Genomic DNA, 27,195 nt, shown 5'->3' with positions numbered 1-27,195 from the left:
CTTGCTATTTCATTCATTTCAACGCTAAGTCTTACTTTTCATTTAATTTATTTATCATTTTGGGATCAAATCAGTTCACTTGTTTATAAATCACATAACAAATTCAACTGTACCATTTTACGGATAAACACTAGTAACTTAAAAACTGCTGTGAATATCATCAGTATCTTTGGAATAAAGGTGTACATGAAAAGACTTAAAAAAAGGTCCGTGTGCCTAGATTCCTCGAGATACTGAGGAAGACATTAAGTGGTCGTGTTTGGTCAGTGGGATAAGGGATAATAATCTCATGATCAAATATAAGATTATTTTATATCTTATTAGTTGAATTTTGAATCCGAAATTAGTAATCTCGGGACTAATTTATATTACAATTGTGGTATTATTTCATTCCACGTTGAATGTGAAATAATAATCCAGTGATTACTTAAGTCTAGAATAAAATACTACAACGATAAGATGCCCTTTTTCAAAACTCTTCCTCCAAAGTCTTTTAAGAAATTCAAGATTAAAATTGGAAGTAAAAGTTTAGCCCCACTTATCTAGTTTACATAAAAGATAGTATTTTATATTATAACCCTACATCTATTTTTTGATCCAGTAAATCAAGCATCTTTCAATAAAAATATATCCGTTAAATAATCTTATCACTATTTAATCTCTGTATTATACTCTTATTATTATATAATCTCAAAATTACTTGTTCCCAAGCGAAATATTTTCTCAACTATCTTTTTGGTCATGATAAAGGAGATCATGTTTACAATATTAACAAGTAGAACAAATATGACTATCCAAAAAATAAATACGAATTTACTATTATATGCTATGGTGAAATTTTATCGGATAATTGTGGGTTGCAAAATCCTAGAGGTTTAGTCCCACGAGCTTTGTTCTCATTCTTTAATTTAATTTTATTTTGCCAAATTCTCTCCTTTTTTTAATATATAGAAAAATGCAACTGCTGTAAAAACTGAAGTGGGTAACATCTCCTTTTACTTTTCGAGTAGGTGAAATCATTCTGTTTTATTTTATTTTAGTTCTTTTAAGTGGATGTTTTATGAACTTTTATTATTTTTTAACAAGATTCAGAAGTATGATTAGACAAAATCACTTTAGCGTCAAAATGAAACATTTATAAATAATATTTTTCGCTCACATGTCATGATTGACTTGAAAAGGTTAAAGTATAATGCGTTCGTGAAACATTAAACATGAATTTAATTTTGTGAGATGTCCTCTCAAAAAGGTCCAAACATAACAAATATGCCATGTTTGGTTCTAATAAGTTTGTAATAATGTTCTCTAAAACATGGAAACTCGGTTTTTTTGGAATAAAAAGAATAAAAACGATTTAACAGAAATCATACCAAAACATTTCAAGTAAACAAAAATAAACTTGCAAATATTATCATTTTGACCTTTCTTTAAAAAAATCAGAGATATTCCCTTCCTCTTATTATTTCATGACTTTTTAATATAATATATTCCATACATTTCTTTCTTAATGAATTATTTATGCTCTTTTTTTTTTCCCTTTTTCGTATATTTTCTATATTATAAACTCGCCGTGTGAGTTTAGTACATGTTACTTTACTTATATTGTTAAAATGGTTCCATAATGGACGAGGATTTAATAATGATAATTTACTATGAAAGGTTATGAAGTAATATAACGAGTCGCAATTGTGTAGTTACAAAATTATCCAAGTACAGTGGAAAGGAGTCCTCTAATTGTAAGCTAGTTTTAAGCATTAGAAATTATTTCTAAACTATTTCTTCACAATATTTCCAAAATTGTCAAATCCAGAGAAGAAATTGTTCCTATACATGGTCTTAACTAGAGGTTTCGGGTTCAAGTTTTAAAAAAAAAAAATTAAAAAAAAAAGATTTCCTTTTTAATGAACCTACACGACGTCTTGGATTCTCAAAACTATATTCAACACAATAAATCGAGTAAAGTTGTTTGGTATTGAAACCAAACAGTTTCAAAAGTTTAAATCGAATTGCAGATTTATGTTGAATTTATATATTGATGTTTTCTCAACAGTGTTAGCTAAAAAGTGTTGGAGTACTTTGCATCACTTAGAATTATTAAATATTTTATATATTTCTGTCTTTGAAAAATCCATTTGTTCGACGTTCTTCAATAAGATAGAGCCGAAAGTACTATAAAAGGTAAAACTCCACACATGTTCTTAAAAGGATCTTTTGCCCCTTGTCACACTAATCTTACACAAGACTCGAGAGTACGTGAAGTGTTAAACAGATTTCTTTTTAATTTAAATTATTGAGTACAAGTTGATTAATACATCAAAATTTATTTACTCTTTCCGAAAGTAAGTTTCGAAAACGAATAGGCTATAGAATGTTAAATTATCTTTTAATACCTATTAATCGGTGCATGTTGCATTTCAATCAAAGTATTTTTCATCACAAGGTTGTGTCGGAATGCATACGATCTCCACCTTTAATTAAAGATCTTGGATTTGAAACTTGAGAGTTAAAATTTTTTGATAGAAAATACTTTCTTATTTAATAGGTGTTACGTAGCACGAACTGCACTAAGTAAAAAAATATAAAAAAAAATATTTTCAGTAAAAATTTCTAAAATAAACCCCACCTAACCACCAACTTCATTTCTCATTAAATTAAAGAATTGGTGAAGGACTTGGTCAAATCTTCATGCTTCTTGGCTGCAAACCTATCACATGGGATCATCACATTCTGCAACGTGGAGGCTCGGTAGTTCAATCTATACTCTTACATCTTCTATCTCAAAAGTTGCGAAAAAAGGTCGAATTATTTCATTTCGCGTTTGGTTAATTTCAAATGGAGAACTAGCAATATGGAGATTAATTTATATCATAATTGTGTGATTACTTTATTTCATCGATGGTGGGGTAATAATTCTGGGATAAAATATTACAATGATGAAATATCTTTTTCTCAAGCTCTTCTTCTAAAGTCCTTTAAAAATAAGATTAAAATTTTAAATAAAAATTTATCCTAACTTATCTAGCTCCCGCTTCGACAAAGATTCCTTTTACCCTTTTCTAAAAAACAATTAAAATATTATTTTTTTCATGAAATTTGATTAGTTTTTAAAAAAATTTCGAAGAAAATTTTTCAAATTTCAAAAAATTAATTTGGGCTTTTGGATGAAAATTTTATTTTCACTCACAAAACTTCAACTTTTTTCAAGTAAAATACATATCCAAACACAACGTCAACTTTCAAATATTATTTTTCAACACAACTTCAAAAAACTCTTTTTTCGAGTTTCAACCAAATTTATGTCCAAACGCTAGTCTAGTGTACAACAAACACATATTATATATTGTATCTTATGTATCCCATTTTTAGTCCAATTCACCAAATATCTCCCAATATAAATATCCATTAAATAATTTTATCACTTATTTTATCTCCATATTATAATTCTTAAACCCACTTTACCACTGTATTATAATATCTTTTCTTATGTCAAGGATATTTAATAATTTATATATATCTAAAAAGTTGGTTGTTAGTTTATTTGCACAGTCCAATTTCTGGCGAGAGAGGCTTCAATTGAACCCTCTAACGGTCTAACCTCCATGTAGTTTTGCGTCCCTGCACTTTTTCTCTATTATTTATATAGTTTAAGAAATAAATGGAAATAGTTTAAGAAATAAATGGAAGACTGTTTATTGTTCAAAGTTGAGAGAAGTTTGTATTGAGAGAATAAATAATTCATCCGTTCCTATCCCATTCAAAAGATGAAAGATGTATTATTTTGGGTAAGTGAGATATTCCCAAAATTAAAGGAAATTAAATTGAGATAAACAGACAAAAACAACCCTTTCAATAAAGAAAGACCTACTGAGAAATAGGAGTATTAATATATTCTACTTTCATGCCTTAATTGTAGCTCCCGCCCACGCCCTCGTCTCTCTCTCCTTTTCCATCATCTAAGCCTGTTCATAGGTCACAAAAAATCTAGTGATCGATTATACACTCAAATTAAATTCAATAATACAAAAAATCGTTCCCTAAAAGTAAAAAATAATGCATGGGTTATTTCACTTATTCTATAGTGTGAACAAAATTGATTCCTTTTTATCCAACACCATGAAATTCCGTTATTACAGCACAAATAAGCTAAACACTTGGTTTCTTGACGTGACACTAACGTCTTCCTAAAAAGTCCAATCTTTTCCTCATCGTTTTCTTCATTCTTTCTTCCTGCGGGAAACAAGGGGGTAGTTTTCTTGGATTTTTTTTGGTCATGGGGTTACGTCATTTTCCAGAAATAAACAGAATTTGTTCCATTTCCTTTTTTTTATATTTTTTTTTTGCTTTCAATCTTGGGATTGAAATTCTTGGTTTGTTTGTGTTCTTATAATATTGCGGTGTTTTCCCTCAACTAGCAATAAAAAGGGAGAATATCAGGAAATAAAAAAGATTTCTGTTTCCTTTTATTTATTTTATCACTAATTTTTCGAAAGTCCTAAAGTCTTCATATTTTTTTTTTCTCATTGACATATAAAGGGTAATAAAATCCTGTTATAGTCTCTTCCTCTCTCTATATAATAATTTGCTTTCTTCCTCTGTTTTGTCTTTGTTTTCCTTTGTGGGGTATCCTTGTATTCACAATTTCACAGAGTTAGAAGAGAGAAAACAGTTTCATTTCTCTTTCTCTCTCTGTGCTTTTTTCATTTTCATTTTTATTAAATAATCATGACTATTGATAAAGGATCAATGCAATCAAATCTTGATTCTTTCTTGAATTGCACTACACCATTAGTACCATCTCAGTTTCTTGCCAAGGTTTGTTTTTGTACATTTATTTGGTTCCTTTTTTTAAATGGACGAGCATTTGGAATTTTGTATGATATGATTTTGTTTGTGTGGTTTTTGTGCAGAGTGAAACTAGAAACCTTAATAGGCTTTGGCATCCTAAAGAAAAGGAAGAGATTGAATACTTTACATTGGCTGATTTATGGAATTGTTATGATGAATGGAGTGCTTATGGTGCTGGAGTTCCTATTAAATTAGATAGTGGTGAAACTTTAGTCCAATATTATGTGCCTTATCTTTCAGCTATTCAAATTTTCACCAGCAGTTCATCTGTAAGCATTTTAAGGTACCATTTTGTATGTTACATTATATTCTTAGGTTATCTCAAATTGATCATAGTTCATGGTTTGGCTTGACTTTCTAACTTATTGGTCCTATTCTTTACAAAAGAAATTCAGATTCTTATAACTGAAAAACTATGTTGCTCGGACTCCTCAAAAATACCGTTGGATGCTTGTTGAGTTCTCAAAAGTAGTGCATTTTTGGAGGATCCGAATGGGTGCAGTAGCAATTTTGGAGAGTTCGAGCAACATAGTCGAAAAACACATTTCTTGTGGTATAAAGCCTTTTCTTGAAGTTAAAATGGTGAGATGTTTATAATTTCTTTTAGGGAGGAGAATGAGTCTGGTTTGACTTATTGGTCCCTTTCTTTACAAAAGAAATTCAGATTTTTATGGGTGCAGTAGCAATTTTGAAGAGTCCGAGCAACATAGTTGAAAGACAGCCTAGTTGAAAAGCACATTTCTTGTGGTATAAAGCCTTTTCTTGAAGTTAAAACTTGTTTTATGTTTTTTTATAGGGAGGAGAATGAGTCTGTTTGGGAGACAAGGGATTCTTTTAGTGATTCATTGAGTGATGAGAGTGAGAGTGAGAAGCTATCAAGATGGGATGGTTGTTCCTCAGAGGAAGGCTTATTTGATCAAGATAGCAACTTGCAAATGAATGACAGATTGGGTTACCTTTATTATCAATACTTTGAGAGATCTTCTCCATATGGAAGAGTACCTCTGATGGATAAGGTAATTTGTCTCCCAATTCTTGCCATTCTTTTGCACAAAGAAAAGCTATAGTTATAGACTATGCCCATGGTTTCCATTCCTATTCCTCTGCTTCACATTTTTTGTTGTTATTAATTGGTTATTGTGTACTTTTTACTGTTTTTGAGCCGAGGGTCTATCGGAAATAACCTCTCCAGCTTCGTAAGGTAGAAGTAAGGGTTGCGTACAGATTACCCTCCCAGACCTCATTTGTGGGATTCCAGTGGGTTGTTCGTTGTTGTTGTCGTTGTATAATTTATGCTATTGGCCAGTGATTCATGTGTGGTAGAAGCATATAAGTTGTACATTGATTTGTGCTCTATTTCAGGTTCAACTGTTTCTTGTTTTCTTCTTTGAGCATTATGATTGAATAAAAAATGGTAATGGCTATGACAGAATTATACAAATATACACTCCTTTTTTGTGCGATTTCTTATCTATAACCATTTGATGCTACAAATATTGTATCATCTTGATTCGATTCTCTCAGAGCTCCTTAATTATGGCAATTACTTGCCTCTTTACTTGTGTAACTCTGTTATAATTAGGCATTTGTTCTATGTAAGGGAAACTGTAGTTTGAATATCTTAAGATTATGATGCTTTATTTTGTATTCTATGTGTATCTAACTATTCATTTTGCTTTCAGATTAGTAGCTTAGCTGAAAGACACCCTGGATTAATGTCATTGCGAAGTGTAGATCTTTCACCGGCTAGTTGGATGTCAGTTGCTTGGTATATCAACTCTTTCTATCTCTGTCTCTCCGCGCACTTATAATCATGAAACTGATGATTCTTTTTGAGTATATTTTACCAAATTTAGATGATTTCAATGTATAAAAACTTTTTCCAATCGAAATCGTTATATTTGGTGACATAATTATATTTGCACCTTCATTGATGTTCAACGGGATCTTGTTTATCCTGTAACAAATCCTACTTAATACACCTCATTTATGTTATGATGCTTAATTTTCTTACAATTAATTATTGCTGACGAGCTTCTCTCTTTGCAACCAGAAATAATGAAAGATGGAATCAGGGAAAGATTGTGTCACTAACTTTATTGATATGAAAAATATAGGTACCCTATCTATCACATTCCCATGGGGAAAACCATTAAGGACTTGTCTACTTGCTTTCTCACATTCCACACCCTTTCTTCTTCTTTTCAAGGTATTGTTCATTTTGTGGTATCATTTTGTCCGACGAACAACTGAAATTTGGTTGCCTATGTTACTTGATCGATGATATGCAGAAGATTCTTATACTATACTGTTGGATTTGTGCAGATATGGACCTTGAAGATAACATGGAAAAAGGTATTAGGAAACTAGACGAAGGGGAAACGATCCCTCTTTCACCTTTCGGTTTGGCAACTTACAAGATGCAGGGTAATGTGTGGATTTCGGACAGGAGTGGAAGGGACCAAGAGAGGCTGGTGTCACTATTAAGCGTGGCCGATTCATGGCTAAAGCAATTGGGGGTCCAACACCATGACTTTAACTACTTCTTGGGCATTGGTCGTGGCTAAAAATACAGATGATGACATACTCTTTGAACCCCACAAAAGGACTGATTCTTGAACTAGGATTATGGTGAATGCCTCTTTGTAAAGGCAATAGACTTATGTGACAGTTTCTGTATAGGGATTAGCTTAGTTTTGAAGGGATAAAACTTGAGGTGAAGCTAAAGATAGGCGTGGACGGCGCTCATAGCTGTGGACTAATGGTGTAACATGATCATGAAATGACTATGATTAAGCCCTTTCTCTTATGAGCAATGCTTGCACGCTTCTGCAAAATGTTCTTTCCTTTTCTTGTATGATTCATTAAGTGCTTTAAGCTTCCTTTTGTACATTTTCATGTAAATATCTTTACACTTCAAACATTCCATTTGAAGTGGAGAAACAACTAATATGCTGTTAATGGAAAGAAGACTACATATGTTGGTGTTTCTTGTCTGTCTAAATCTTGATGGATAATTGTAATTATTTAGTATTTGTGCTGATGAAAATTAGCAGTTTTCAGTGAACTATTTGATGCGCGTGCAAGTTGGTCCGAACATTCAGTGGCAGATTTACGTTTTGAGGTACAAGTGCTAAAGCACCCATTGGCTTTGGCCAAATTGTGTTATGTATTCATAGATAGTACTTAAAAACGTAAACTGCCATTGAATGTTCGAACCAACTTGCACCCAAACATACTCATTCTCCTCCCACGGGAGGAGTCTGTATTATTCATATAAGGTGGATCCAAAAAAGAGGTAGTTTTAGTTCCGAGATAATTAGTATATATAATTCACAAAAACGTAAAATCAAAGTAGGCGATAAAGTAGTTGGAAGACAATACTCGAGTTGATAATGACTTCCTTGAGTAATGGACTAATGATAGTGGATGAGGTTGACTTGTTTGACGATCTCTTCTGCATTTCACAAAGAAGTCAATTTTTTTTGAAGAGATGTGGGTCCATTTGTGGGAGAAAAGAAGCCAATGATTCTAATGCAGTTGGAAGTTCACATTATCACATCATATCTCACTTGTTAGAAGTTATAGATTGGGGTCTTATAAATCTTATTAATTAATTGGGTTAGGCATCATTCGTTTTGATAAGTTAGGTACCAATAACTAATTGTCGGAGAAATAGTTTATTTGCCTTACCTTGAAACAGGGGCAGACATACAGTATTATGTATGGGTTCCCGGGAATCCAGTAGCTTTTGTGTAGATCATATATTTGTATTAAGAAATCTATTGAATATATAACAATAATTATATGGGAACCCAGTTCCAAAATGCATTTCTGGTCCAATGGTAAATCTTGGAACCCAGATGTGGCCCGCTTCCCTTCTTGCTGATGCAAGTTCGAGTCTATTTTTTTTAATAATAATAGATGACTAAAGTGAACCTAAAAAGAAACAACCACCTCAAAAAGTCCCCAAAACAAAAAAAGAGTTAGGGTTTCGTTCTTCTTCAATCTTGCAAGCCACTGGTTCTTCGACCTTCGTTCTTCTTCAATCTTGACTTTTCTTCTATTGCCTATCAAAGACAAGCAGTGATCCATTGTAGGTCCTCTCATTCCTTCATCTTTTTTTTATAACTATTTTCCTCTTATATTATATTATATAAAATAATATTTCTTAACTATTTTCCTCTTATATTCATCTGTAATATTTAATTTGTGTCTTATGATTTGTAGGGCATTTTAGTGAGACTCGATATGATCAAGAGATTTTTCAAGGCACAAACCTCTTCAGGTTCTACTTCTAGTTCTCCTTCACTAAGCTCTCCTTCTTGTCTAGTGATTAATTATAATGTCAGTTCTTCCCAACCATCACACAAAGATATTATATTGGATCAGAATCTTCTTAAACCTGATCCTGGTGAAAGAAAATAAATTTCAGAATTTCCTCCTAATCTGCGTGACCGGGTGAGAAGACATTACATTCTAGAAGATGCATCATTTTGCTTATATTATTATTTGTTTAAAAATGAGATAGGAGGATATGAAAAAAAAGTAAGTGATTCTTTTACAAAAGTTGGTTTTAAGGCTTGGAATAAAGGTATAGAGAGGTTTAACGCACATGTGGGTAAAGTGAATAGTGTTCATAATCGGTGTTTCAAGATGATGCTAGATTTATCGAATCAAGCACAATCTATTTTAACATCTTTTGATAAGCAATCCGAGAAAACGAAAAGTGAGTATCGGGTTCGCCTGAATGCCTCAATTGATGTTGCAAGGTATCTTTTGAAAGAAGGAATGTCTTTTCGGGGTCACGATGAACGTGAAACTTCTATAAGAAGAGGCAACTTCTTGGATCTCTTAAAGGGGTATGCAAATAAGAAGGATGATGTAAAGAAAGTTGTGTTAGAAAATGCTCCAAAAAATGACATTATGATTTGTCCAAATATACAAAAAGATATTGTGAGTTCTTGTGCGAAAGAAATATTGAAAACAATTGTTGAAGACTTGAACGGGGATTACTTTGGGATATTGGTTGATGAGTCTAAGGATGTCTCTCATAAGGAACAAATGACACTTATTTTACGTTATGTCAACAAAGAGGGTAAAGTTATTGAGCGATTCCTTAGCATTGTTCATGTTAAAGATATATCTGCAAAGTCATTAAAAGAAGCAATTTATTCTTTGCTTTTGGAACATTCATTGAGTAAATCTCAAATACGGGGACAAGGTTATGATGGAGCTAGTAATATGCAGGGAGAAATTAATGGTCTTAAAACTTTGATTATGAATGATACTCCTTTAGCATAAGATCCTATGACTTTGTGTATATGTTACATTTAATGTTGAAAGTATTGGCACTTACATATGATTTAAATATGGCTTTGCAAAAAAAAGATCAAGATATTGTAAGTGCAATGAAGCTTGTTGGTTTCGCAAAGAGACAATTGCAAGATATGAGAGATTCTAGATGGAATTCTTTGATAAGAGACGTCTTTTTATTTTTTGTCAAGCATGGTATTATGATCCCCGAAATGGATATGAATTATGTTCGTGGAAAGTCAAAGCGTAAGAAATCAAGTGTTACATATTCTTATCATTTGCGTGTAGAGGTTTTCTATGCTATTATTGATTTGCAACTTTCGGAGCTTAACAATCGTTTCAATGAAGTGAATACTGATCTACTTCTTGGTATGGCTAGTTTGAGTCCAGATAATTCTTTTGCAAATTATGATAAAGACAAGATTATGAAACTTGCTACACACTACCCGAATGAGTTCACTGATTCTATGCTTGAGGATCTTAGTTTTGAGCTTGACATCTATATTGACTATGTATGAGAGGCGGGCAATGAATTCTCTAACTTAAAAAGACTTGGAGATTTTTCAAAGACATTGGTTAAAACAAATTTGCACATGACTTGGAGACTTGTTTATTTGCTTGTGAAGTTAAGTCTGATATTGCCTATCGCTACTGCAACGGTAGAAAGAGCTTTTTCTTCGATGAAGTACGTTAAAAATGACTTGCTAAACAGAATTGGTGATGAATTTTTTAATGATTGTTTAGTTTGTTATATAGAGGAAGAAGTATTTGAAAGTGTACCTAATGATGCGATTATTGATCGTTTTCAAAACATGACAAGTCGTCGAGTACAATTGTAATGATAATGTTTATATTCATATGTTGTCTTTAAGTGTTTTGTTATTTTCTAGATATATGTTGGATATTGATACTCGTTTCTTAATTCGGTTATTGTAATATATTAACTTAAAATTACGGTAGGAACCCATACACTTCAATTTCTAGATCCGCCTCTGCCTTGAAACATACCGGTATAATATTAAATTTGTCAAACTAGCCAGTACAACATGAGCCTATATATTCATGGTATTTTGGACCATCTCTTCTAAGCTTGGTTGCAGTGTTTTCTGATACCTTATGGAATAGTTGAACTATGCGTAAACTGATTCGAACATTAAGATCATAAAAAAACTGAATTGTTGAATCCTGAGGAATATGTTCGCCGAAATATCATTAAGATAATGTATTCACGTCGTAGCTAATTCAATTCTCTACATTATTATATCTCCTAACACTATTCAACTCCACAAACACCATTGTTTACCTATATAATAAGTGAAAGTTCAGAGGGTATTTTCGTAATTTAAATTGAAAACATTCCATCAGGGTACGTGTCAAATTGTAAATACACTTAGGTTTACATTTTTTTGCTGCTTCTCTCCCATTTGAGCAGATTTTCATATTCTCTGTTCTCTCTCCATCTCCTTCATGATAGCTTTCTCTTTCTCCCTCTTTCTGGTGAATTAGCTATCTATTTTACTCCTTTTCTCTGTTCTTTGTTTTGTTGTTACTTCTTTGCATTCTTGAACTGTCTCTTTTTATTTTGATCGAAAAGTTTGAATTTTAAAGTTATGGTTTGAAATTGGGTTTTAGGATATCAATCAAACTTTACAAACTCAGTTAGTTGAGAGAAAGAGGATATGGTTTCACTAAATTATTAAGATAAAGAACATGCAGCACGTTGATCTCCAAAGTGCAACGTAACCACTGACTATAGTGAACCTCCGTGAGCAACCGGCGCGGAGCTAGACCTTCGGATATGGGTTCAACTGAACCCAGTAACTTTTGTCCAAATTCTATATTTATCTTAAAAAATTATTAAAGTATACATAAATTATTAAATTTTAAATTCTGACTTCGGTTCCGTGCAACCACCAACAAACAACTCATACGCATGGGGCATTTTGGTTCTTTGCTAGTCTATTAGTCAATGGACATGCCCACATTTGTTGTATCTCACTTGTTAGAAGTTATAATTAGGAGTGTTCCTGGTTTAAGCAAGTGCTTTACTTTCAACTCCACAAACACCCTCATGGACAAGATACTCAGCTAGCTGAATTTGACTTTTCTTCTTACTCAATATAATTATTTTTATAGGCAATACATGAAAATATCCCCTTAAAAATGGTCCAAAGAGAGAAAAAAGAAAAAGATGTTGGGTGTACGTGAACAAAGTCCCATGCACATGAAAAGTAGAAAGAAAAAAGATTTTACTTATAAGAAGTTGAATACTCTTAATGGTGTGAGCCTTTTTGGAAAAACCGTGCGGAGTTGGCTAAAAGCTGATAATATCACACAATATTAAGAGTATCTTTAAGCTATTTTAGTCCAATAAGAGCCAATGATTTAGTGGGACTATGAATGTGGCGGGGTGCGGCTTGGGGGTCCGGCTCAGTGCCTTTGCCCGTCTACGGAGTTTACGACCTTTACTCGTAGCTTTGAAGACGCATACACAACCTTTGGACTTTGGTAACCGTAAATACTCAAGATCATGTGGTGGTACACGATTAATCTCCTAATTAACCTGGAATTTTTTTTGGGTGTGTGTCAACAAAGCCCCATATGGGAAGTAAAAAGGAAAAAGATTCTACTTATAAGAAGTTAGATACTCTTGTACGAGACATTTTGAAAAAAATCGTATAAACTTGATCCAAAACGGACAATATTACACCATATTAAAGAGTAATTTTAGTCTATTTTACCCAACAAAAGAGAGGATGACTTCACTAATTTATTGTGACAAAGAACATCACATTGATCTTTAAAGTGCAACCACTGACTATAGTTAACCTCAGTGAGCAACCACCAACAAACAACTCCAAAATACACATGGGGCATTTTGGTTCTTTTTGAAAGTCAATAAGTAAATGAGGCATGTCCGCATTTGTTGTATTCCACTTGCTCCAATTCAATAACGCGTATAGGATGCAATAAATTATGCGATCTACTTTTTGGATTAAAGAATGAACGTTAAGGATATAATTTACCTTTTCTATTATGAAGACCATTATTATGGTCATATTTATTTATTTTTTATTCTGATGATCATATTTATTGAGGAATGTGTGGAGGGGAGGGATTACACTTGGTTTTTTTTTGTTATTGTTGTTGTCGTCGTAATATATTTATCGAGGAATGTGTGGAGGGGGAGGGGTTACTATGCTTTCTAGTGGTTGATGATTGAACAAGTTTAAGCAAATAGAGTAATCATTCTTTTCTTTTTTTGGTAATTAAATTTTTATTACCAAGTAGAAAATTTACAGCTCAAGACAAACAAAAAAAAAGGAAAAAAAAAAAACAAAATTGTTCTAACACTGGACAGGTAGTCCCAGTAGAGTAATCATTCTTTTCTTAACTTAAATGTCACTTAGGCTTGTGGTGTTAATACAATATATGTGTGGTAATTTCGAGTTTGTGACTTCACCTGCCGCTAATGAAGTTTGGTATCATTAATTGCCTAAATATGTGGTAGGCATTGAACTTTTGGGTAAAATTTGTTAGTTTACAAAGTCTAGCTTGATACTATTTCAAGGGAAGAACATATGAAAAAAAATAAAAAAATTAGAAGAAGTAAATAGGATAATACATAAACAGACCCTCAAACTTGACCTCTGCTGGTAAGTATGTCTTCCAACTTTGGATGTGCACAAGTCGGCACCTCAACTTATATAAAGTTGAACACGTAAACACAAATGCTGACGCGTCACATAAATTTTGGAGGTGTCTAGATGATCATTTTGTAAGTTGGAGTGTTCAACTAACAAAGTGGAGACAAAATGAGGTGCCTGCTTGTGCGCACCCAAAGTTTGATGGCATATTTACCAGTTGAGGCCAAGTTTGAAGACATGTTTATGTATTATGCCGCGATAAATTTAAAGTGGCAAAAGTTGAAAAATCTATAAGCAAAAGAAGTTCAAGTGATAAAATATGCTATTAGATTTTGGGTTTAAAAAAAAACTTAGGAACTTTTTGACAGGAAATCGTAGAGCTTTTACCAGTGTATTGCATTGTCAAGAAAAAAAGAAAAAGAAAAACATCTATATATGTATATATAAAGTAGAGATAATAAGAGATGAGGTGACGCATCTCTTTGGCCAAAGATCCTATTTATCTATTTTCTCCCATTTTTATCATTTCTCTTACTTTTCCTATCAAATACTCTATTTTTTCCATCTATTTGAAAGTAATAAATTTGTACAATTAATCTGATAATTGAAAAAACTCACCACTTATAAAATTATATGAAAATTGAAACGGCAGATCACATTAAATGTCTTTTTGTAACCGATATTACACTAACCCTTCGACTCAAATGCAATCCTTATTAATCTTGCATCGCTAAATTCCTGGCTTTCATGTAACAACATTAATTGGGACAACCATTTCTGTGGAGGATTATTATCAAGGTGGAGCCGCTTTTCAAGTTTCGACTAGCCATTCCTATATCTGATAGGTTTCTATGACTATTACATGTCATTATATTGTTGTTTCATTTCATATTTCCAGTTTAGAATTATTAAGTGAAGAAATATTCCAATCTTTTGTGTCCTTATTTATCTCTTAAATTTTCTTTTCATATTTTGCTATAATTCTTTTTATGTACTAAACAAGTTTTTTTTATTTTTGAACTAGCAACAAAAGGGTTTGCTCTCATCAAGGTAAGTTTCAATTATCTTCTCAGCAAATACACGTGGCTATAGGTTACACGATCATTAGTTTTGGATTTGAATGTTACGAATTCTATTCCTAATTCAAATTTGTCAAATGCCTAACTAATTCCTTCAAAAGTAAATATAAGGAATGTTGAATCTGCGTAACACAAGTTATGCTGATTTTTCTTTGTGCATGAACAAAATGTAACTACGGAAATAATATTTTAGCTTTGTCAAATTGTATCCGAAAATTTAGATTGTTCTTTTCTTATCTTTTTTTCCGTGCAGTGAGAAGCATTGTTGATGTATCATGATTATTTGTGATTTTTCATTAACCCTTCAGAATATGAAATTTGAAGGGGTAAAGTATCTACTATATACATAGACTTATGCTACAACATGGTCTACCCGTATTACTTCTACTGTTTCAAGAAAAAAAAATCACAATGTTTAAATTGGTTATCGAAATATTCAGTGAAATGTTAGGTCAGATAAAGAAACATCTCATGAAGCTTTTGGAGGGCCTTTTTTGCTCCTTTACAGCGTAATCGTATCTCTTTTGCTGGGGCTTCCCTCATAATTAATACAAAACTCTCATTCAACCCAAGAAAGTGAAATAATTAATGAACGAGAAGAGCTTTCCTTACGGAATCGTATAAATAAATTTTCAAAAACATTATGTTATAAATTCACGGATGATATCTTTTATGCCGGCGCGAAACGCGGGCAACTTCACTAGTTTTCAATAAATTTTGAACAAGCAGGCAAAGGGTGCCATCAATTAGAGAACAATGGACGGCGCTTAATTCTAAATGGAGAAACTCCTGGTGATCAGAATCCTATGGATTATACTATATGACACGAATATGAATTTGAATTTGAATTTGAATGCTTAAATGGAGTAACATTGTGCGTACTGATTCATATACCTGACTCCAACTTGTTTGAAAGTGAGGCATAATAACAATAGTTGTTGTTGTTGCTTAACTGATGCACTAACACATTACGTGAGAATATCTAATAACAATAGTTGCTCCCAAAAATAATAGCCGATAAAATATATAATTTTTATTTATTAGTATATATAATATATATTTTATACATAAATAATATATATTTTTGATATATTTGACTAGTGTAAGTAATTATTTTTGGCCGACCGGTCAAATGTGTAAGTAGGCATTTGTTTTTTTGGCCGACCGACCAAATGTGGAAGTTTTGTTTTTCGATTTTTATGTGTTTGTTTATAGAATTAATCTAGTTTTTAGGAGATTTTGAAAACCAAAATTTCAAATCCCAAATATAGCTTAAGACCTCTTTTTGGGAAAAATCATGACCATTTGAGACTTTTTAGCTGAAAAAAAGACTTTTTAACATGCCAAAACTTGCCCCAAAATTCATGTCCAAACACATTTTTATTTTCAAATCAAACTTTATCCAAATCAATTTTTCCAAAAAATATTTGTGAATCTTTATCCAAATGGGTCCTTAAGTTGCTCAACTTTTTACTCCCCTTTGAGAAGACCCAATAATAGGACTTATCAACTCAACATATAAGCCCATCTCTTTGAGAGGATTCGAAGTTGTGGGCACAAGCCCAAAATTCTTGTACCTTTTCATCGTGGTTTTGCATCTATACCCAGTTTTGGGATCACAATTGAACTTATACCTACTTTGTAAAAATAAATTGCAAGCCTACCCACTGTACAATCAACTTCAGACTTATCAAGTCTGAAGTTAAAAAAAAATTAATCTAAAGTGCAAAAATTACACTTTAGATGCACTTAAGGCCAAATAGGTCTGAAGTGCAACCAATGGTTTCATGCACTTAAGGCTAATAAGTCTGAACTGGAAAATTGCACTTCAGATGCACTTAAGGCTAAAAGGTCTGAAGTGCATTAAATATTTGTCTACACTTAAGGCCAATAAATCTGAAGTGAAAAATTGCACTTCAGATGCACTTAAGGCCAAATAGGTCTGAAGTGCAACCAATGGTTTCATGCACTTAAGGCCAATAAGTCAGAAGTGAAAAATAACACTTCAGATATACTTAAAGCCAAAAGGTCTGAAGTGCAACAAACGTTTTCCTACACTTAAGGCTAATAAGTCTGAAGTGAAAAATTACACTTCAAATGCACTTAAGGCTAAAAGGTCTAAAGTGCAACCAACGTTTTCATGCACTTAAGGTCAAATAGGCCTGAAGTTCAAATTGCCCAGAAACAAAAATTTATTCTTCTAATTTTAACAATCTAATATACGATTTAATACCTAAATCTATCACGACCCAGAATCTAAATAGTCGTGATGGCACCTAACCCAACCCGTTAAGTAAGCCAACTAATAATAAACCAGTTCAAATGATATTTATTAAGAGAAGAATGATAATACAACTGAACTATTATACAAAGAATTTTTCAAGGACTGGTAGTACAAATCATGAGCGTCTAAGATTTAGATTTCTTTACAAAACTGAATTAAAATAATTACAACATCTGTTTGAAATGTAAAAGAACAGAATTCGAATCTAATGCTACCAAGGACAAGTGATAGTCATAACTGGAACGCGGGTACATCTTCAAATCCAGCTCCCGCCGTACGCAGCAACATCAGCATCCAACATCTGCACGCAAGGTACAGAAGTGTAGTATGAGTACAACTGACCCCATGTACTCAATAAGTAACAAACCTAACCTTAGATTGAAAGTAGTGACGAGTTGGGGCAAGGTTCAGAGTCCGACTCCAATAACCAGCAACAATTCATAGCAATCATAATAACAATAGTGCCAGAAAATAACCTAGAGGTATGATGCTCAACTCTTCACAGTTATGGAAAAATATGCATGTTTTTCAAATAAAACAGTAAAACCCAAATCGTTTACCGAAAGCACCAAAATATGAATAAGTTTGTAAAACTGTGATTTTCTTTCAAAAACCTTTCAACAGGTAAAATTTCATTATCAAATGGCATGAGTAAAGTACATCTCTATGCCTACATGTCAATGTGTATGAGAAGTCATGAATGACGTGATACCGTACAGCATGAGAAAAAATACATCTCTATGCCTTTATGCCAAGTGTGCATGTCGAATGCAATACAACATAGTTAACAACCATATACATACTATCAGAGTATCAATCCACTCAGTTCTCCTAGTCACTCAGTCCTCCCAATCACTCAGTACTCACAGTCATTCAATCCTCCCAATCGCTCGGTGTCACACCCTATTTCAACCCCAAAAAGATATAATGAGTTATGGATTGTTGTGGGTTAAAGAATTTTTTCAATTAAAGTGACAAATTTGAGCTGGGATTATTTTATTTACAGAGTCGCCATTTGGAATTGAATTTTTGGGTGTTCCAAGTCACCTTTTATTTGAATCCCTAGTCAAAGGAAGGTTTGACTCTATTATTATTGGTCTGCAAAAATAAAGTCCGGGTAAGGAATTCTGTTGACCGGGGAGAAGGTATAAGGAATTCCCCGAGTCCCGTGGTTCTAGCACAGTTGCTTTATTGACTACATTTGGCTTAAATTAATTTTGGACAAAATGTGTTTTATATGATTTTCATATTTTTTTCTATGTCCGCTTTTATTACTTGATTATTAAAATTATTAACGGATGTTTGAATAATAAGATGTCGTAACCACACTACGCAAGCAAATACGTGATCGAGACGAGATTTATTAATTTTTTGTCATAACAGCGCTACGCAAGTGAGTCCGCAGTCATGACAAGTTATTACTTTTGGGGAAAATTAACTCTGTTTTAAAAGGCATTTTTGGGGCGAGCCCCGGGGCGATGGTGTGGGGCGAAAGTCTCAAGAGGCATACGCCCCGCAATTTGGGGCGTACGCCCAGACGTTTGGGGCGTACACCCGGGCGTTCGTGGCACGTTTTTTAGTAAGGAGTAAGCCCCAGAGACTTTTTCAAATTAAAATAATTTTTTTTGAATTAGTCCTTCATATAATACCCAAATTCTCAAAATTGAGTTTGGTAATTACTCAAAAGGTTTAAAAAGAAACTCAAAAGTATTAAATTTAAAAGTAAAGACCCTTTTTATTGATTTAAGCCCTAATTCATGGTTTTTTTAAATTTTTATCTTGTCCGCTAGTCTGCTAATATCTCCCAAAAGCAACGAATATTTAATTTTTTTTACAAATACAAAGAGAACTACATTTTTCTTCATAGCAGCAAATTCAAAGTTTAAATTGCAGGTTAATCATCATTTTTGTTCCTCCATATAGAAAACTTTATTCTTTTAGACTCAAATTACTTGTGCTTGTAAGTAACGTATAATAGATTGTTTTGATTAGTTTTTTGTGGGGATGGAGCACACATTTATATAGTTTTCTTCAATTTTTATGCAATTTTACCTGTTTATAAATAGTAATTGCCATTAATATTATTTTATAAAATATTAAAAATTAAATATCTATAAGGCTTACGCCCCGCTGAGGCATGTGTAAAACGCTCCGCCTTACGCCCACACCTTTTAAAACACTAATTACTACATGTGAAAAAATTAATTTTGAGATTCATCAAATTAATTTTGAATAGGTGATGAGATTATTGAATTAATTTTATGGAAAAAACATCAATCAAATTAATTCAAGCGAGTTCGTGAATGAAAAAGTTAAAGCGCGCCTACTAATTGCCTAGCGTTTAAATTAATTACGCTATTAAATTCTTAATTCAAAATATGATATTTTCTTATGAAGTACCAATGAAAACGTTGAAAAGTCCAACCCCATTTAATTTCAATTAGTACATTTACTTATCTCAAAGCTATCCAAATCGTCAGAACCCAACCGTTACCCAATTGTTACTTCATCCTTCCTTTCAAGATTAATTTATGATTTTCTTAGTGAGCAAACAATTAGCCAAATAATATTTCCTATGCTTCTGAACATTATACGAACTGGAGAATCTCATGAATGAAAATTGCATAAAAATGCAACAGTTTTATATTAATCATATTAAAGAAATTTAAAGTAGAAAAAAGCTAAACAAGGATTGTATTAGAATGTATCACCAACTTCCATGAAATCATGTAGCTATGAATCTCAGCAAAGGACAATGACAATACGTGAAGGAAATATTTAAGTAAACTTCAATGTGACAGATTATTACAAGAACTTTTAGTGAAGTAAAACTAATTCTTTTTCTTAATAGGGACTGTTGCAACTACACTAAAAATTGACAGGTATGAACTTAAAACTATATTTTTCTACTTCTTTCGTCACATACTACAATAACTCAAATCATTCATGTATTATAACCACTAAGAATGGATCACGACAGTTCGATAATCTAAAATAACGAGTGGAACTCTAGCCCGTGAAGTTAAACATTTATTCACTCCTCTTGTGGGCAGAAATCACACAACGTAATGACACAGTTATAGCACATCAACACCTTCATGCCTTCATTCCAAGCCAAATCAAATTACATTAAGAAAGAAAAATAAGAAGAGTACCTAAATGCAGAAACTGGAAGCAGTGAAAAAACTTGCTTGAAAAGGAAAAATGGACAGCACTCCCAGCAAGAACGAACAACAACTCAACAACCTGAAACCTCGATAATGACCCAGGAATAAACCAGCCACAGTTGAATAGACAAGAATCTCAAAAGAAAACCAAAGAACCTTGAAAGACTCTCAATTTTTTAGAGGATTTTTGCTCTCAAAGTTTATCCCTCCAAAGAAACTCTCTGTTCTTTAGCTTTGTTGTTATATGTTCAGCCATCTTTTTCTCTCAAGTTTTTTGTGTTTTCAGTTGGAGTCATTCCAGTTTCTGAAGTGAGGAAAGAGCATCCCCTTAAATAGGCAAATAAAGTCACTTTTTGGACAGATTTTTGTTCACCAAAAGCCTGTCCAAAAGGGCTGACTTTGTGTGCTAAACATTGTTCAAAGGCTGTCCAAAAGGTGAAAGGACAACCTAAAAATCTGCTATCGCAGAAGCAAGGAGAAAAAATATAATTTCAGCCACCCAACTAGTAAAACGTAGGCTACTAGTACCCTATTTTATAATAAAATAATCTAAACTTCAGCTTTTACAATATTAGTACCAACCTATGTGATTCAAACCAAACTAAGATAGAAAAACACATAACTAGACTTAGAAATTGAACTATAAATCAACTAAGAGAAACTCAGAATCAAATAAAAACAAGTATATTATCCAAACTAACTAATTGAAACCATGTGCTTAGCATATCACATACAAACTAACTATTTTATTAAACAACTATGACTTAAACTAAGAACTATAATAACAATCGAAATGAGCAATAGATTAGCTACTAATAAGAAATAAAAAACTAAACCAAACCAAACCTAATTACGGAAGCAAAAAACAGAAATGGAAAAGGGAAAAATGGAATTTACCAAAATAGGGGATTCGATGCTAACTCGAGCAGCGAGGATGTGTCGGGGATAACGGGCAACGACAAATCGACCACGAAGCAAACTTTTCATATTGGCAGATACCAAAACTAAAGGTCCGGAGAACGAGTTTCTATCTCGGTATCGTGCGAGCGTGAAAAGCTCGCTTGAGTTGTGTCTAGGCAAGAGGGGCAGAAGGGAAGAAGAAAATAAGAAGGAAAAGAAAAGTGAGCAGCGGCAGTGGTGGCGGCGGGCGGTGGTCACCGGGATTCGGATGGCGTTTTGGTGAAGAGCAAGGGGAAATGGTAGGTATCGTGGAGCTAAATCCGTTCATGTATGTGTAATGGGGCGAAGGTGACCGGAGCTTCACGAATTTGAGCAAAAGGGTGGCTGCTAGGGTTTCCTAGATCTGAAATTCGTAGAGTTTGAGGGGTTTTCGAAGGATTTAGTTTGAAGATATGAAAAGAGGAGGTTTTGGAGGTTACATGGTGAAATTTTGGGGCTGTTTGGAGGTTGGACGCCGTCGGTGGCGACTTCCGCGGCAGCAGAGAGGAGTGGAGAGAGAGAGAGAGGAGAGGAGATTAGGGTTTGGGTTGGGTGAGGCCAAAAAATCTGATTTTTGGTGTTATATACAAAATGGGAAATTGAATCAGGACCATTGGATCAATCAAAATGTAGGGATGAGATTTGATCCCACCTTTACTTATCAAAACGACGTAGTTTAGGTCCGAAACTACGCCGTTTCGTTATCTACGCCTGGCAGTCCCTTTATGGATTGGCCATTGCACTTTCGGCCACTTAAATCATTTCAATTTGGGCCTATTTCCCTTAATCATACTTATTAAACTAAATTTACACAAATAAATTAATTAATTAACTAACTTATTTAAATGATCAATTAACTAAATTAATTCACCAATTGAATAGTTAGTTAATTCCTAAAATACACAAATGAAGAAAGAACTATTTTTGGTATTTTTATGATATGAAATATGCAATCAAAGACACAAAAATTGAGAAAGATAATTAAAGTAACAAAATACTAATGACTTTAGGAGGTGTTAAAATAGTGCAAAAAATTAGGTATTCACACTCGGCACTCGCGCTCGCACTCAATAGGTACATGCGCCCACTATGGATGTGAAGACTCCGGAAGGGCAGTTCGAGCCCAAGCGCTATAATAAACCAATCATGACATGAATTCAGATAAACATACTACGGTATGCAACCCGATCCCATAAATATCCTCTCAATCAGGCCCTCGGCCTCACTCAGTCATCAATCTCTCCAGTCTTTCGGGCTCACAAGAATCATGATAATCACCCAGACAATGATGATATAATGTATAAATAAATGACAACAGAAATTGAGATATGATATGAAATTAATAGTTGTGACTGAGTGCGTGATTTCAAATTAAGCAAATAATTCAACATGTAATGTGACCTTTGTGGATCCTAACAGTACCAACATATAGCCTAAGCATGATTTCTAACATGACTTGCAGCTCAATTTCTCTAACACATGGGGAATATACGGATAACAACAAGATTATTCAACTATGCAGTTCCACAGAATTGACTAAATCACAATTCACACTGTGCACGCCCACACGCTCGTCACCTAACATGCGCGTTACCTCAACATCAATCGCATAGCACGTAATTCAGGATTTTATATCCTCAGCACCAAGTTTAAAAGTGTTACTTACCTCGAACAAGCCAAATCCAATACCGAGCAAGCCACACGATGCTCCAAAAATTCCATCCCGTACGTACCGACCTCCGAACGGCTCGAAACTAGCCAAAAGCAACTCAAATACATCAAATACTGCCTAAGGAAATAATTCCAAATGATAAAGGTCGAATCCTTAATCAAAAGCCCAAAATCGACCAAAACGTCAAACCCGGGCCCCCGCCTTTGAACCCGACGAAACTTATAAAATCTGATAACCCATTCAATTACTAGTCCAACCATACTAGTTTTTCCCAAATTCGACTCCGAATCGATGTTCAAAACTCAAAAACTCACTCTATGAAACTTTAGGCTAAAACCCCCAATTTCTCTTTACAAATGCATAATCCAAATGATAAAATCGAAGATAGATTCATGAAATATAAGCAAAAGTGAGTAGAGAACACTTACCTCAATCCATATGGTAAAAAATTACTTCAAAAATCGTCCAATTCTGAAGTCTATAGCTCAATATATGATAAAAATGGCCAACCCTCGAACTTAAAGCATTCTGCCCAGCGTTTCCGCATTTGCGGACAATAGGTCGCACCTGCGACCTTCGCTTCTGCGGAACAAGGTCACGCATCTGCGAGACAGCCTTGGCCACCAGTGGCTGCTTATGCGATGCCTCCTTAGCTACTCTTCCCCAGGTCACTTCTACGACCAGCTTCACGCTTCCGCGAGCATGCACATGCGGTCCCTCATGCACATGTGCGAAGACACCAGCAACCAAAAATTCCAGCTACTTCAACTAGGCTCCAAATGACCCGAACCCCGTCCGAAACCCATCCGAGCTACTCGGGACCTCGTCCGAATATACCAATAAGTTTCGTGATATAATATAGACCTACTCGAGGCCTCAAATCACACATAACAATATCGAAACGATGAACCGCACCTCAATTCGAACTCAAATGAACTTTGAACTTTCAAAACTCGCGCCGAAATATATCAAATCAACCCGTAATGAACTCAAATTTTGCACACAAGTCCCAAATGATATAACGAAGCTATTTCAATTCCCGAAACCTCAATCTGAATCCGATATCCTTAAAGTCAACTCTTGGTCAAACTTATGAACTTTTCAATCCTTCAAATTTCCAACTTTCGCCAATTAGCGCTGAAACCTTCTAGAAGTATCCAAATGCAAATCCAGGAATACGCCCGAGTCCAAAATCACCACCGGACCTAACGAAACCATCAAAACTCTATTCCATGTTCAGATTTATAAAAGTCAAATTCGGTCAATTCTTCCAACTCTAAAGTTTCAATCATGAAATTCATTCTTCCAAATAAATTTCGAATAACATGAAAATCAAAACCGACGATTCACACAAGTCATAATACATCATACGGAGCTACTCATGCCCTCAAACTACCGAGCAGAGTGCAAATACTCAAAACGACCGGTCGGATCGTTACAAAATCTACTCTAAATGAGCTCAAATTTGAAACATAACCTCCAAATATCATCAGGAACAAACCCCAACCATCAATTTGTCAAAACAATAATAAATCTAACGAACCCATTTTGCTTAAGGAAAAAAAAAGAAGAAGAAACCCTAAACAATAGTAAAAAATAAAGCGCTACAACAGCTCACCACTATAAAACATCATAAACTACCTTAAAATATGTTCACAAACACCATATAAAATCACTATTATCAGCATAAGAAGAAGAAGAAGGAGAAGAAAAAGAAGAAGAAGAAGAAGGAGAAAAAGGCCTGGAGTTGTTCAAACAGTGGGTACAAGATAAAAAATAATTAAAAAGTGGATACAGGTTAAATGGGGGCGACCAAATAGGGTGCCACAACAACTTTTCCCTTTTCATTTCCATGGTGGACCCTAATTCGGCCCATTATCTATATCTTCTTTTTTTTTTAAAAAAACGTTTAAGCAGTTCCTTATAAAAAAAATATCCTTGGAGAGATTTTTAGAAATTCATTTTGAAGAAATTAGGAAAACTCATAGGATTTGTTTAATCATTGACCTATTATTCAGCTCTATGGAAAGTTTGTGGAATTTTTTTTTAATTTTTTCACAACTTTTCTTAAGTGCACAACGAAACAAACACAGAAGTTTAGACACTTATTTAACATGTCTTTTTAATACCCTACTAGGTGTCATTTTGAAATCACTGATCGCTGCCTCTCTATATATTTCGAACGCAATAAAATTTTGGAGTTAAACATTAAAATATTTAAATTTTAGAAAGAACCTCACACACCACTATTCAGATTTTCTATGAACTGTTTTTGTTTTTATCGTGAAAATTTACAGAGAAGATTTGAGGGAAAGGAGGCGAGGGGGGAGGATGGGGAGCATTGTTTAAATAAGAAAATTTTGGGGCTTTTAGAATGTGTCAACATCATAAGTTTAGTTTTCACGAGGGAAAAAGTTCATTATTGCCCTGTACTATTGTAAATAGTACAGTATAGTTTGTCCTCCGTTTCACTTTACATCCAAAACTCATCCTACCGTTAACAAACTAAGTGAAACTAATCTTAACCCTAACAGATGGCCAACGTGTCACCTGACCCCGCAAAATGTTTGCCACCTAGGATCCAAGTCAGCTTTCCATTAATTCTTAGTCTAGTCTCCACTCAAATATTCCCCTTATCTTTCTTTCTCCTGAGTTACGACGAAAGTAGCGACCGAAACGGTGGAACCTCTATCAGTGGAAAACTCCATCTCGTTGAAGGTCAGGATCTGAACGGATGTGACCGATATGTCATTTGGTGGCCTTTCTTTTCTCTTAATCTGGCCGGAATACACGAACTCCGGTAACTGCTAAGTTTTCGCCGAACCTGTTATTTTGGACATCGCTCGTTAGCCTGCTGCGTTAATTTTTCTGTTGTGAAATTGGTTTGCTTCGTCGATTGCTTGTGATTGACCATGAATTGGTGTCGTTCACACTTTCATTGTTTTTCCGTCTCTGGCCCATGATTTGGTGTGACCCTTTATGAAGTTGTTGGATTCACTAGTGCTATCACTCAACTCTGTTTCAAGTTTGAAAATTCAGTGGTGAGAATCTCGAAACCCACTATGGTGTGTTCTTTGGGTGTCGAAAAATTAAAGTTGACAATTCGATTTGTTGATTATATATGGAGGAAATCAGCTGGGTATTGTTTTTTGGAGCTTAAAATTTGTGCTCCATTTTTTGGGTTGCCGAAATTTGAAGTTGAAAAAAGACTCAAGAATCTGAAATTCTTGCTTGTTTCCCACTGAAATCGAGTGAAAAAAAAATTGGAGCTTGAAACGAGAAGAATAACACTGATGTTTATAGATTTGGAAAAAAAAAATCACCATTGAAGGATTTATAAGAATACTTGAGAACATAAAATGCGTATTCTAATTTGTTGAAGTTTAAGCGAAGTGTTAGCTGAAATTTGTTGAGAAATTAATGTTGAGAAGTAATGGTTGCAACTTGAATTAGTTTGATGAAAAACCTGGTTTAGTTTGGATTGAAAAATTTGAAGCAAAGATGAAGAACTCATGGAAGAAGAAGTAGGGTGCCCGAAAGGGGTGGGGTTGGGGGGGATATGTTTTAATTTTTTTATTGAGTAAATAAGTGACTTGGCAGCTGACATGGAAAAAATAGAATGGGTCACATGTCACATTGGCCATCCATTAGGGTTGGGGGAAGCTCCACTTACTTTGTTAACAATAGGGTTGATTTTTAACGTAAAGCAAAACGGAGAATAAGCGTATCAATAATGAGCTTTTTCCCTTTTCATAATGATATTCGTTTGAAACAATTTAAAATGATGATGAGGTTGAAGTACAGACCTAACTTCTTTAGATCAAAGAGAAAAGAACGAACTAAATTATCTTTAGCAAAATTGAATAGACGATTTGTTTAAGGTTCAAGTTTCTTATCTTAAAAAAAAACTTATGACGTCTGATTTTTATACCAAACTACATTAATTTATCATGACGACGTAGTAAAATATTGACGTAAGAATACCTACTATACTTTCTGTTGCATTTCATCACGTGCCACTTAATAATATGTATTAAAACTATGACGTATAAATCTAGTTAAACAAAGAGTGAGTGATTAATCATGGTTAAGTGATACAAAATATAAAAAACATATATATATATATATATTAGTTGTGTAAAATATCGAAGGTGAATACTCCTAATGCTTTTCCACCAGAAAATCCAATTTGAATAAAGGGGTCAATTCATTTCTTTTTCTTGTCTTTTAGAGAAGTCATAGATGA

General features: G+C 33.7%; 2 protein-coding genes and 1 long non-coding RNA gene across 3 annotated transcripts; 2 read left to right on the top strand and 1 right to left on the bottom strand.

The window, feature by feature from the left end:
- Positions 1 to 3,915: 3,915 nt before the first annotated feature.
- On the top strand, positions 3,916 to 7,659 carry LOC107783951 (uncharacterized). Its single transcript, XM_016604974.2, has 6 exons — positions 3,916 to 4,812; positions 4,908 to 5,128; positions 5,642 to 5,861; positions 6,528 to 6,613; positions 6,963 to 7,054; positions 7,171 to 7,659. The coding sequence occupies exons 1-6, from the start codon at positions 4,723 to 4,725 to the stop codon at positions 7,410 to 7,412; spliced, it is 951 nt and encodes a 316-aa protein (XP_016460460.2). The 5' UTR covers positions 3,916 to 4,722; the 3' UTR covers positions 7,413 to 7,659.
- Positions 7,660 to 10,217: 2,558 nt separating this feature from the next.
- On the top strand, positions 10,218 to 10,679 carry LOC142175324 (uncharacterized). Its single transcript, XM_075241908.1, has one exon. The coding sequence runs from the start codon at positions 10,218 to 10,220 to the stop codon at positions 10,677 to 10,679; it is 462 nt and encodes a 153-aa protein (XP_075098009.1).
- A 9,256-nt stretch (positions 10,680 to 19,935) lies between these two features.
- On the bottom strand, positions 19,936 to 21,831 carry LOC107783949 (uncharacterized). The gene is made up of 2 exons (XR_001647579.2): positions 21,236 to 21,831; positions 19,936 to 20,794 (listed from the first exon to the last, which is right to left on the bottom strand). It is a non-coding gene; the product is annotated as an uncharacterized LOC107783949 (long non-coding RNA).
- Between the last annotated feature and the right edge of the window lie 5,364 nt (positions 21,832 to 27,195).

The sequence above is a fragment of the Nicotiana tabacum genome, chromosome 21 (genome assembly GCF_000715075.1).
Source record: "Nicotiana tabacum cultivar K326 chromosome 21, ASM71507v2, whole genome shotgun sequence".
Taxonomy (NCBI): domain Eukaryota; kingdom Viridiplantae; phylum Streptophyta; class Magnoliopsida; order Solanales; family Solanaceae; genus Nicotiana; species Nicotiana tabacum.
This window is presented reverse-complemented; position numbering and strand designations above follow the sequence as displayed.